The sequence below is a fragment of the Saccopteryx bilineata genome, chromosome 9 (genome assembly GCF_036850765.1).
Source record: "Saccopteryx bilineata isolate mSacBil1 chromosome 9, mSacBil1_pri_phased_curated, whole genome shotgun sequence".
Taxonomy (NCBI): Eukaryota; Metazoa; Chordata; class Mammalia; order Chiroptera; family Emballonuridae; genus Saccopteryx; species Saccopteryx bilineata.
The window spans coordinates 55,152,146-55,165,959 of record NC_089498.1 but is presented as its reverse complement, the minus strand read 5'-3'; the positions used below and the strand labels follow the sequence as shown (position 1 = coordinate 55,165,959).

Below are 13,814 nucleotides of genomic sequence, written 5' to 3'. Positions count from 1 at the left end.
ACATTATCAGTATGTTACTTAGAGATATTTGTCTACAAATTCATGTGGATAAAGAGTTCCAGTGCATTAAACAGATGTGTGTTACTTTGTTAATGGATAGTGTGGCACAAATAATTAACTGTGAAGTCATTAAGGTTTTTCTATGCTGTGACAGTTGTGTTTACCTATGAGTGATTAATAAATTTGTTAAATGTTTCTTTGTCCCTCCTGTTATTTCAGATCAGCCTTGAGTGGAACTGGACAAAAAAATGTTACAACAATTTTATCTCTGGAAATGGTTAACTTCAGGAATCATCCTGGGTTCTTTCTTTGCAATCTCCTTTGGCCAGTATGATGATGGTAAGTAAGACTGCTTTGACTCTGACCTCTACTTAGGATTTCTGTTATTAAATGGTAAATAAAAAATACCACAGAAATTAGTAATGCTAATTTGTAGTTCATTTTTAAAGGTTAATAGCTCCATGCAATAATTTGCCTTAATTAGAATAACCCTACTAAAGTGGCTTCCAATGCACTTTGTTCCATAAAAAGGATTGAAGTATGATACAAAATCCAAAGTCAGGCCTCCATTATAACACTTACTAATTTTCACTAAGCAAATTCTTAATGGCTATTATAAAAAACAATCTTTACATTCTATTAAGTAACTGTGAACAAACACAAACAATGGTCTAGGATAAAGCTTAGCAATATAAAAGGTACCAAAATTTTCTATTAGAAAAGTTTCCAGAAAGGGTCAAAAATAGATGCCATAAATGATTTTAGTGTTAGCACTTTATATATTGCATTTTTTCATCCTCTACTATTTTACTTGTAAACAATAAAGAGTATACAGACTTGACATTAGACTTTGTAAGTCAATTCTTAATTCTTAGTCACTTAGAAGGTATATTAGTCATCAAGCTTGTTAGAGACTATTTCACATATGATGTCTACAGTGGCCCAAATGTGTCTGTCTTAGCTAATTCAATATGGAAGGAATCTGTCGTAGAATACTACATATATAGTGTAAATAGATATGTAGGATATTGCATATATATAATATGTTAAGTTAAATATGTTAAGAAAAAAAGCACAAAGTTTATCATGCTAGATGTTGCTTTTTAACAAAAACATTTTTTTTTGGTTTTTTGTGTATGCTTTGCTTGGTTAAATTGAATGATCTGAAGATAAATGAATTCATTTTGCCTTATCTCAAACAGTGTTCAAATTGTGCACATAGCAAGATCTTCTCAGTCCTCCGTAGTTGGAAAAATATGCCTATTTGGAGATTTGCAGAGTAGTTCACTATAGAAACTATTTTTATAAAGTCAACAACCTACTCCCTAAAAAGTTCTGCTAATTAGCACAATGATGACTTTAAGTGCATCTGAATTTAATGTTTATGTTGTTGCCATTTATGAAGATGGTGAATCTCCAGTCTAACTCATTTTAAAATGTTGTAATAAAATAAATAATGTAACCTCTACTATGAAACAAAAATAAAGATCAGTGAAACTTAAAAGAGCATGCATTTATAGTAAAATAATTCATTTAAATTGTGCCTCAGGAATAGATGACAAATCAGTATCTTGCTATTTCTTTTTGTCATAAGACATTCTATTTTTTATGTATATTTAATGTTCACATGGAGCAAGCAGGAAAAGATTCAGTGCCATTGCTAGCAGTTGACATCCACAAAACCTGTACTTTTTTTTTTTTTTTTTTTTTACAGAGAAAGAGAGAGAGTCAGAGAGAGGGATAGATAGGGACAGACTGGAACGGAGAGAGATGAGAAGCATCAATCATCAGTTTTTCATTGTGACACCTTAGTTATTCATTGATTGCTTTCTCATATGTGCCTTGACCCCGGGCCTTTAGCAGACTGAGTAACCCCTTGCTCAAGCCAGTGACCTTGGGTCCAAGCTGGTGAGCTTTGATCAAACCAGATGAGCCTGCGCTCAAGCTGCCAACCTTGGGGTTTCAAACCTGGGTCCTCCACATCCCAGTCCGACGCTCTATCCACTGCACCACTGCCTGGTCAGGCACAAACCCTGTACTTTTGAAGAGTGCAATTTTAGACAATCAGAGGAAATCACTTCTGGTTGAGCCTGTAATGCTATAAATTGGTGGGGGTTTTTTTTAATAATCTCCATTAAAGCACTTGATGTTTCTAAATGAGCTTGCATAGGCTCCAAAACAGGATGATCAGGTCACTGTTGGACATTACAGAAAGCTACTTTCTGAAGCAGAGTGGAACTTCACACCTGCCAAGTGATAGTTTACAGTAAGGCTGCCCTGTAAAACACAGCACTCCTAGGTGACTTTCTTTATAGCCATAGTTAGAAAGCTTTCCCGGTTACTAGTACTTAAGAAGATTGAAGAGATAGGAACTATGGCAGAGGAACATAAATTTTGTATGCTGTTTCACAGAAATTTCTTTATATTGCTTTCCAGTATTCCTTTCTTACTGACGTCTTCCAGTGTGCTCCCAGAGGCAATAATGATTTTGTTCCCTTAGGTCTCCCTCAGGTTTTTACCTCTCTCTGGCTCCCCTTTAATTTGCGACTCAGATATCACTTTTATTTTATTATTCATGAAAATGGTGTTCATGGTTACCATTTTTTAAAGCCAATATATTATAGAATTGTGAGCCCTCAGTATGTGAGAATGAAATCAGAACGAGGCAAATCATATCTGAACACATTTACTATAAATGCATGCTCTTTTAAGTTTCACTGTCTGAACCATGGTGTTCATGGTTACCATTTTTTAAAGCCAATATAGAATTGTGAGCCCTCAGTATGTGAGAATAAAATCAGAACGAGGCAAATCATGTCTGAACACAAAATAACACTTGGCTAAAATATGTAATATGACTTTCTTGAACAACTTCTTTTGCGCAAGTGCTTGAGGGATGCAGGTATATGAATAAATTGAAGGAAGACAATAGTAATGGTCAAAATCATAATAGAATGCAAAAAAAAGTAAAAATAAAAATATCTTGCCAAAACTGGTTGGATTGGCCCATTTTGAATGTTGACAACTGATTTACATACACAATTAAGTACTTTAGATTAAAATAATAATACTAATAATAATAATAATAATAATAATAAAAAAAATGATGGTCCTGGCAGGTCGGCTCAGTGATAGAGCATCAGCCTGGTGTGTGGATGTCCTGGGTGTGATTCCCAGAAAGGGCACAAAGGAGAAGCGCTCATCTGCTTCTCCACCTTTTCCCTCTTGCTTCTCTCTCTCTCTGTCTCTCTCTCTCTCTTCCCCTATCTCTCTTCTCCTCCACTCCTGCAGCCATGGCTCTATTAGAGCAAATTGGCCCTGGGCACAGAGGATGTCTCCATGGCCTCAGCCTTAGGCGCCAGAAAATGACTCCATTTGTAATGAGCAAGGGCCCCCATGGGTACAGCATCACCTCTGTGAACTTGCCAAGTGAATCCCCGTCAGGGTGCATGCAGGAGTCTGTCCCTGACTCTCCTCCTGTCACTAAGTAAAAAAAAAAAAAGAAAAACATGTTAAAATACACTAAGGTTATTAGGATATCAGTCTAAGTTTTTCTTATATTAAAGCATAGAATTTTTTGAGTCTTTTAATTAAAACCCATTTCCTTATGCTTTTCTATTTATTTCCTTATTTAGGGATAAGGTCATTGGAAGGAAAAACAAATGAAAACTGTTTATTTCATAAACACTTTATTCTGAAATGAAATAGTCCAGTTTAGCCAAATGTATGAAACTATTTTAAAGATAAACATATTGTATAATTATGGTTTATATTTTATAACAAAAATTTTACTTGAAAACTTTAGCTAAGTAGTAAATCATTTTATATTTCTCATTCAAACTGCTGGGATAAGTTTTCAGATTCAGTAATAAAATTTGTAGATGGCCTATTCCATCATGGACATTTAATTTGTTTGATGACAACATATTTTAAAAAGCATTAATAAATAGGATTGATAGTATTTACATTACATTAAAAAGTAATAATTTAGGCAACTGACAGAAAGTTAGAGAACCTAATAGATTTGTAGTTTATGGTCTCACTTTCCCCCACAGAGCCTTCGGAATTATGATATTTGAGTACAGTTGAATGCAGTACCAACACTGAGAATTGTGTTGGCATGGCAGTATGTTCCCTGATCCTCAACTGAGTGTGGGGAGCCTGGGAAGGAGTTGCCATGAGAAGCAGAAGAAGCAGGGTCACCTGTTAAGTTGTATGTTATGTGGAGTGAAATATCTGTAAAACATATCCTTTCTCCTTACGCATACCACGATTTACAATGATGTAAAGGAGCCAAGTTGTGCACAGGCGTGTGTTTTTGTTTATTTTGTTTTGATTATGAGTTTATAAATAAATGATGAAGAGGAGAGAGAGAGAGAGAGAGAGAGAGAAAAGGGAAAATGCTATATGGGTAATGGGTATGTTTTATTGTTCTGCATTTTAAATTGTCCATTTTGAATATGCATCACTGACATGATCAGAGGGAGCAGAGGGACAGCTGTCAGAGGGGAGGGGGATGAAAAGATGGGATCAGAGAAGGTGAAGGGATTAGTGAAATTATATATACATAACACATGGATACAGGTAACAGAACAGCAAATCCCAGCAGGGAGAAGAGCAAAGGGGGACAAGGCGTTGGGGGTGAGGGAGTTATCTTGAGTGGGACACTTGAATTCATGTTAACATAATAAATGAAAATTAATAAAAAAAGAAAATGTATGTGTTAAAAAATAACTATATAGCATAGTAGTATATATTACAGTTTGAAATAAGGAGTTAGAGGAGTTTAAAAAGATGTGTGTGCCAATGAGTGTGTGACTGTGTATGTGTCTATGAGAAACAGAGAGAGAGAGATTCTCTCTAAGTGTGTGCAGACCATGAAAGCCATCATGAGTTTAAGAAAAGTGTTCTCTCTGGCTGCTCAAGTGTTTAGCCTGAAGCCAAAAATCTTCTGTCCTGGCCTTGGGATACTGCATATATTAGCATATATGTATGATGTGACCGGAACCCTTGTATAATGTACAACTAGAAGAAGTATATAAAGAGTCCCAATTTATAACCTCAGAATCACATTTCCTGAGGCTCAGTTCCCTTAGAATACTAATAACTGAAACTCAATTTTATACAGGTTAGCACGGCATCTAAAATATATGGCTAATGTTTACTAAAATTTTTAGTTTTAGTCCTGCTATTACCCTTATATAAATAATTATACTGCTTTTTTCATAAATTTTCATATTGATTTATAAATGAATATTTTGTGTTTCTGTGCAGTACATGTATGTTTTATCCTTATAACTCTCCAAATTTACCTAACACCGTGAAGGCTTATCTTTGTTAAATTACATTTTGTTCTTTAAAATTTTTTTTTTATTGATTGATTGATTTTAGAGAGAGAGAGAAGGGAGAGAAAAGAAAAACATGAATTTGTTGTTCTACTTATTTAATGCATTCATTGGTTGATTCTTGTATATGCCCTGATGTGGGATCTTACCTGCAACCTCAGTATACTCAGCCAGGGCTATTATATTCCATTCTTAAAAGTGTAAATGACATTATCCTTTCCTTGGAAAGCTTACTGATTCAAATGAAACATTATGTGAAGTTCGGGAATATTTTTACATTCATTTTCATACTTGTTGTTACATAATCCATAGATGGTCTGTAGTGAGATATACAAGTGAATCAATTAAGTATGTGACTAAGTTCTAAAGTCTGATACTAAATTTCTACCACTAAAAACTGGAAATATTATTTTAATCAATGCATCTAGTGGTCATGAAGTAAAGTGCTAGTGGCTTATACTAATTAGAAGAGAATGGCATATAAATTACAATGCAGATAACAGAATTATAAGGAAAACATTAGCAATCCAAGGAGTTGAAAGACTTGTTTTTCTAAGTGAGGTGTTGCACCCCTTTGGAGGCCTTAATAAAAGGTGGTTGAATAAACTTAATTGCTCTGCAAGGAGAATTATGGTAAATGACCACAATTATTCATGTTACCAGGCTATTATACAATGTTACATAGGGTGCTGTTATAGCAATATGTCTGCTTCATGAACTCTATACTTTATTTGTGAGACACTCACTGTCTCACTTAGATTATGCTGTATATTTTCTAAAATTTCTTATTCTTTGAATTTGTTATTTCTAAGCTTAATTCAGTTATCTTCCTCTTGATAACATTATCTTTCTCAGAACGTAATACAATTCAATTGTTTATTTTGAGAATATTTCAATTATACTTAAATTAAAGATGATGATTGGAGATTATACCTAAGTACTTTTCAATGAGCATGGCTGTCTCTGAGACTTCTTAATTTCTCATTTAAGTATGATTTCTTATGACAACATACACTTCAAGAGAAATATAGTAAATATACATGTGCACAAGACATACACATTTAGTACATATATAATACACATTTTAGACAAAACTAAAACCATATATATCATATATTCTTCAAAAAATTTAAATATATTATATACACTTTCCCTTGTTTACCCCTTTCTTTTATTCCTTTTTATAGAGTATATTTTTATTCTGAGAAGTTAAATTTATTTTTTAAGAATAATTTGTTCTCATGACAGACTGATTTACAATCCTGAAAGTTTCTTTTTATTAAACTTTGTAAAGTATTAGATTTATATAAATTGTGCAGATTACATTATAATGTGGTCTTTAGTATGGGATGACACTAAATATACAATGTAACTCTCAATACTTATTCCAATAAAACTTTCCTAAACTAAATTTCATCTTTAGACAACACTTTGAATATGTCTTCTTTCTTAAGTTGTTCCCACACTTGCATTTCTTATTCTTTCTTTTCTGAAGATGAGTAATCTTGTGGATCCTTATAGCCCCCCAAATGATTTAGTCTGAGAGCAAAGTTTGAAAACATGTCTTGTTTCAGCAACAATTTCTCACTAAGCAAGTTCAGAAATATGAATTCTGTGTCTAGTGTATGAACTCTGTGACTTATGCCTAAAATGCTTACCTCAATAACATCTGTATACTCTAGTTATAGGCTCACATAAAACTTATCTGAATTCCTAAAAGGCCAGTGAACTGAAGAGCCAGAAAACAAACAAACAAGCGAACAAACTCTGATAATAAGGAGATCACTTACTGTACTTAGAAGATCTCTCTCTGCTAATACGCACACAATCACACACAAATACACACAGACAAGAGAGTTTCTTCTCCCTCCCTCCCTCCAAGGTGGCTTAGAAAAGCAAGGTATACTTCAAATAGTCTCATTTGTACTATTAAGACAGGAAAAGGAAGTAAAAGGTCTAATTCAGTGTTCAAACAACGCAGATAAATGTAATGATCCCTTTCTGGTTTTAACAAACTAAAAATTTGAATCCACTGAAAAATATATTGCTCAAATCCTGTGTTTAAAGAGACAGAACTGATTTTAACTATTTTTAATAGAAATTGAAATTGAGGAAATGTAATGGTAACCTTGCTGGGTTCTAAGTCTTTAATGACTCATACAGCTCATAATAGTGGCTTTTCTTACTTGGGTCCTTTTCCTGTCAAATCCCTATACCTGTTAACACTACTTCTGCAATTTCCTTAAGCTCTTCAATTTTGTTTTTCTCACAACTCCACTAAAACTATACTCTCTAAGGCCTCCAATAACTACTTTCTTGGGAAATTCTAAAAATTTTTTGTGTTTCAGCAAACAGCATTATCGATCTGCCTTTCTGTAACTTTCTTTTCCTCAGAGGTGCTTTGTTCTGATTTTTTCTTATTTTCATATCAGACTTCTCCATCTTTCTGGTGGATATTCTACCTTTTCCTCTTTAGTGAGTTTAAAATCATCCCACTTTTGTTTATATTTCTATAAGGAACAGTATTCTATAATAAAATAAATTTGGATATTTTCTGATTATTATATCCCAGTTTTAGCTTTTTTCTCTACTAATTTTCCTTACACAGTACATAGAGTTAGATGCATAGTTAGTAATACTGTTTTCTATACTTGAAATTTAATAGGAGAGTAGATCTTAAGTGTATTCACCACAATAAAAAATAAGTAAGTATGTAAGGTGATCAAATTGTTGATTAACTTGAATGTGGTAATGAATTTACAATGTATAATTCTTGATCTATTATGTTGTACACTATAAATATATACAACTTTTATTCATCAATTATACCTCAATTAGTCTGAAAAAATAATGTTCATCTTCCCCTTTATAATATAATGTTATATAATGTTTGTTTTTATATTAGATTATAAATTCCTGAAAGCAGAGACTGTCTCACTTGCTTTTGTTACCCTCAGTGCCTATAAGAATGATCCAATTAGTGGTTATTAAAATAAGCAAGCATTGAGTGATGAAATGTCTCTTTTAACCATTTGGGAGTAAATTGGTAAGCTTTATGGATAGTATCTGGAGTTCAAACGACAATTCAAAAACATATTTAGTGAGAATTTGATTTTTTAGACATTGTTCAACATTGGCATAGGGACAGAAGCAAAAAATAAATATCTGTGGTAGAAAGATATTACACACAGTATACTTTTTTGCATCCAGTTGGGCAAATATAATGTTTATATTCATATAAGAAATATTACATGTGATTTTTCTAGTGATCCAGTGAATATTTATTCCATGCTAATGTGTTGTTTATAAAATACTTTGTGGAAAACTCAAACTCAATTGATCTTTTTTCAGACGTGTTTCCTGTCTCTTTTTTCTGATTATCAGCTGCTGTTCTGCACATTCATTCAAAATTTTGTGAATCACATTGCAATGATTATTCTTGAGATCAGTGCACCACTTTATGCTACTAATCCTGCCTACACTTTTAGGATCTTATTTTATACCAGGACTATTCAATTAGACTGCTCAGTGATAACTGTTCAGCTACTCTGAGTTTATTAAGTGTCGTGATTGAACAATTGGAATACTGATAAGCGCTGTTCAGGCTTAGACTTAGATAATGTGTAAAAAGGACAATGCTAACTGTGTCATCACTATTTTAGTGGTTTTGTCCACGATTTGGCCACAATGGGCCACAGTTGGCATGATATCCAGAGTAGCCTCCTAAGGGAAATATAAAGCATTTTAAAAGGATATTAACACCACATTACTATTATTTTCTTTCACTTTTTCTTTCATTCATTCATATATTTATGCAGGTGCAACAAATATATATAACATCTATTATATGCATATCAGTTTTCTAATAATAATAGCTAATAGGTATTGAGTGCTTCCTATATGTCAAACAACTTATACTACACATCTTCTTACATTGCATAATATTTTCATAATATAAGTATCATAATATTTCAGTTATAAAAGCTTATGTATCTCATGTAAGTATTTTTTTTAGTGGCTACCAGATGCCAAGCCCTATTTTAGGTGTTGTGATATAACAAAAAAACAAAATAGACAAAAATTCTTGTTTTTATGGGGTTTGCTTTATGTAAAAGTCAGACAGGAAATAATCAAAACCAATAAAAAAATTATGTAGTATGTTGGTATATGAAAGGCATCCTATCAAAACTTAAAGCAGGTATAAGGTAGAAAAAATACTTAGTGGAATATAATTATAAAAGTTACTGTGGGAAGGACATATGAAGAAGAAACTCTTTGAGAGAAGTTTGGAAGAATATGAGAGACAAAGCCATATAAATTCCTAGAGATGAGCTTTGAAGACAACAAAGAGTGAGTGAAAGGGCCTTGAAATGGTGACATACCTAGATTATTATTATTTTTATTATTATTTTAATGTTTTACAATTGCAGTTTACTTTTCATATTATTTTGTATTGGTTTTGGGTATATAGCAAAGTGCTTAGGCAATCAGGTACTTTACAAAGTATTCTGCCTGATATTTCCAGAGCCCGAATGGCACCATACATATTTATTGTAATGTTATTGACTACATTCCCTATGCTTTACTTATATCCTATGACTGTTTTGTAACTATCAGTTTGTATTTTTTATTCTCTTTATCATCTAATCCCCCAACCAGCATCCCCTCTGGCAACCATTAGTTTGTTTCCTATATCTATAAGTCTGTTAAAATTTTGTTTATATCATTCTTTAAACTCCACATTTAAGTGAAATTATGTGATATTTTCCTTTCTTTGACATTTCACTGAGCATAATACTCGTAAGGCCCATCCATGCTGTCGCAAATGGTATGATTGCATTCTTTTTTATGGCCCAGTAATATTCCATTGTATATATGTACATAGTGTGTTTGAAAGTGCAATCAGCCTGACCAGGCAGTGGCGCAGTGGATAGAGCATTGGACTGGGATACGGAAGACCCAGGTGCGAGACCCCGAGGTCGCCAGATTGAGCACGAGCTCATCTGGTTTGAGCAAGGCTCACTAGCTTGAACCCAAGGTCACTGGCTCAAGCAAGGGGTCACTTGGTCTGCTGTAGCCCCCCGTTCAAGGCACATATGAGAAATCAATCAATGAACAACTAAGGAGTCGCAACGAAGAACTGATGCTTCTCATCTCTCTCCCTTCCTGTCTGTCTGTCCCTATCTGTCCCCCTCTCTGACTCTCTCTGTCTCTGCCACACACACAAAAATGTGCAATCAGAAGCAAATTTAAAAATTTGAGCTGAGTGAGGTAGAGAGGGGTAGAGATAAGATCAGAGAGGTGATGGGAAAGGTGATTATGTAAGGCCTTGTAAACAACTATAAGAACATTGTCCTTTTTTAGTGAGATGGAAAGCTACAAGTGTTTCAAGTAGAGGACTAAAATGATTTCAGTCAACTTTTAATAAAATTTCTTTGCCATCGAGTTGATAATTAGCAGTCAGTGTTAGGGTGACCAGGAAAAAATTTATTAACAGTATTCCAGGCAGAAAATAAAGATACCTTAGACTAGGTGACAATGGTGATAAAAATGGTTGACCAGGGATGTATTTTGAAGGCATAGACAACAGAGTTGGCTGGTGTTAATATATTTTGATATAAATATACTTGGTGTAACCATCAGGAGAGGCTGAGCAGCAGCATCAAAGGAATAAATGTAACCGGAACTGAGCCATAAAAATATTGACATCAATGTCTAGGAAGATAAGAAGGAACCATAAAGGATACTGTTTTATAGAGACAGTTAACAAAAGGAAAAGCAGAAAAGAATGGTTTACTTAAAACCAAGTGAAGAAGGCATTTGAAAGAGAAAGTGATCAGCTGTGTCAGGTCTGATTAAGTATTGTGAAGTCTGAGAACTGAGTATCAAGTTAGCAATGCGGTGCTTGTTTGTGACCTTGACAGGGTTCGTTGTGATGGCATATTGATGGTAAAAGTTTGGAATGGTTGCAAAAAAGAGAAAGGAAGAGGAAATTGACACGGAGTGTAGCTATAAGATACAAAATGTGTTTTTTTTTCTTTTTCTCTTTTTTTTTTGAGTGGCACAGCAGTGATAATAAAGAAGCGGAAGTAAGGTTCTAGAATACATACCCTATCACAAGTCCTAGTGATTGAAGGATATACTAAAACCACCACTCATGAGAAGTCTACAGAAAACGGAATCTTCTGAGAATAGTCAGATTCTAAGAATCTAAAAAAAGAAAGGAAATTTCAGCCAAATATATATATTTTTATTTAATCATTGAAATTCCATGAAATAAGTTTTATTATAATTATATAATAATTATTATTATAATTATTCATTATTGCAAACAAGGAAACAAAATATTTAAAGATAACAAGCTATCCTGCTTGATGTCACACAGCTCATATATCTAAGAGCCACAATCTCAAGCTGCCACACTCTGAATTTTATAGCCTTAATGCAGAGCGCTAAAAGACTCATGATAGTACATTAATATAAATCCCGATCCAGGAAACTTCAAGAGAATGAGACAAGCTATATGACCACTTCCTATTGTTTATCCATTTCTTCAATATGTATTTATGGGCATCTACTATATACCAGTTTTATTCTAAGTTCTGGGGATACAAATATGATTAAGATACATTCCTTGACCTCATGAATGTTGCTGCCTAGTTCATATGAGATATCAGCAAAAGAGACAAAAATACATGACAAGTATAAATCAATACACTGTGGATTTGAGGGGGCTTAATTTAAAGGATAGCACTTATACTGGCTGCCAGGAAGGGTGTTCAAGTCTGTCAGTTGTGGTTGGTCTTAGATTTTTGTTAAATTTATTGGGGGACATTTGTTAATTAAGCCATACAGGTTTCAAGTTACAATTCTGTATTACATCATCTGCATACTGCATTGTGTGTTCACAGAGGCAAATTAAGGTCAGTTGAGGCCCCAGGTGCAGAAGAAAATACTGGGCCCCTTAAAAAAAGAGACAGGGAAAATAAAAATACATGTTAACCATATTTTTTAATAAGTAAAAAATATTATGTACTATTAATGTTAAAATTGCACTTATGAAACCAAATTTGGTGTCATTAAGAAAAATTGTAAAGTTGGGGTTTTGCGGGGCCTCTCAGAAGTTGAGGCCCAGGGCGTGAGCCTGGTGTGCCCACCATTAAATCCACCTCTGTGCAGCCACCAACCAAAGTCAAGTCTTTTTCTACCATTTATTCTCATTTTGCTCTTTTCCACCTCCACCCACAGCCCCCCTTTCCCTCTGGCAGAAAAGATTTTTAAAACCGAGATAGGTTCGAGTTACTTAGAAAATGAATGAGGAGCTATATATGATTAACATTGATACATATATTCAATAAATTCATATGTTCATATCAAAGCAAAATGAAACATAAGAGGATTAATAGATTATAAAGCATTAAAGTAAGGTAGACTTAATATTTCTTTATTGTTAATCAATATTTTTTTATTTTGTCTGAAAATATTTACACACACACACAAGCACAATTATATACTATATATTAAATTGACCACTCTGTTCTTAGAAAAATCACTATAACTTATTTATACATACTATAATTCTTTGATTATCTGTCTATCTAGCCTGTGAATTTCTCTGCTGCATCTATTAACATACCTGGCATAGAATAGAAACTCAATAGCCCATGGTATTTGTACCTTTTCCACTATTTTTTTTCTTTTTCTTTTAACGTTTCTTAACTCTATGTCAATTTTTATTTGTTCTTCCTTAGAACAACATCCCTTAGTTCTTTCTTATTGCTCTTCCTTCACTCATATGTGACTATTTTCTGTTCTCATTTTATCTCCTTCTCTCTCTTTTTCAGTCTTGTCAACTCTTGTTATGTCTCTGCCTCCCTTTAGCTAACTTAAATTCCAAAAAGTACAATGAGCATTTTCTCACTCCAAGAACTTTTAACTCAGCCCACTTAAAAAAATATCTTAACTAGATCTTTTAGCCTCCCTTGTTACAGAAAAGAATTATAATAGCATTTTAGAAAAAAGAAGAAGAAATCCCAGAGTGCATTCTTATAAGATTTTCTAGAGTTCATGCACACGTATTTCAATACCTCCAAAGATTTTTTCTATTATCAGATGAGGAACATTTTAAAGGTGATTCCATCGAGTTCCTTTCCAATGAGAATAAAGTATAAAAAGATTTTCAATTCTCTAAATGTCTAAGATTTAAAAATCACTGTAAGACCTTTGTCAAATAGCACTTATTAAATTTTTATTCTATTCAACTTCATGTGAATGTATAAGGTGATATATAGTCTCAGAAAAAGAAAATTAGAAGGAATATTGTTCAGTGAACTGTTGACATGGGACCTACGTCAGTTCATGCAATGTGTATTTATCACTGATAGCTTCCTCGAAACAGAAAACCTGACAGCAGTATCCCTTTGTCTAGACACTCTTAAGGAAGTTTTTTACAATAGGTTCCCAATAGAA

The 13,814-nt window shown here is 33.5% G+C and overlaps 1 protein-coding gene across 1 annotated transcript in view; it reads left to right on the top strand.

Moving 5' to 3' along the window:
• PCDH15 (protocadherin related 15) overlaps positions 1 to 13,814 on the top strand; it is a 1,080,236-nt gene that overhangs the window by 156,342 nt on the left and 910,080 nt on the right. Inside the window, exon 2 of the mRNA XM_066242956.1 lies at positions 220 to 339. Within this exon, the coding sequence (XP_066099053.1) occupies positions 249 to 339 (91 nt within the window). The 5' untranslated portion in view covers positions 220 to 248. The remainder of the gene's footprint in view (positions 1 to 219; positions 340 to 13,814) is intronic.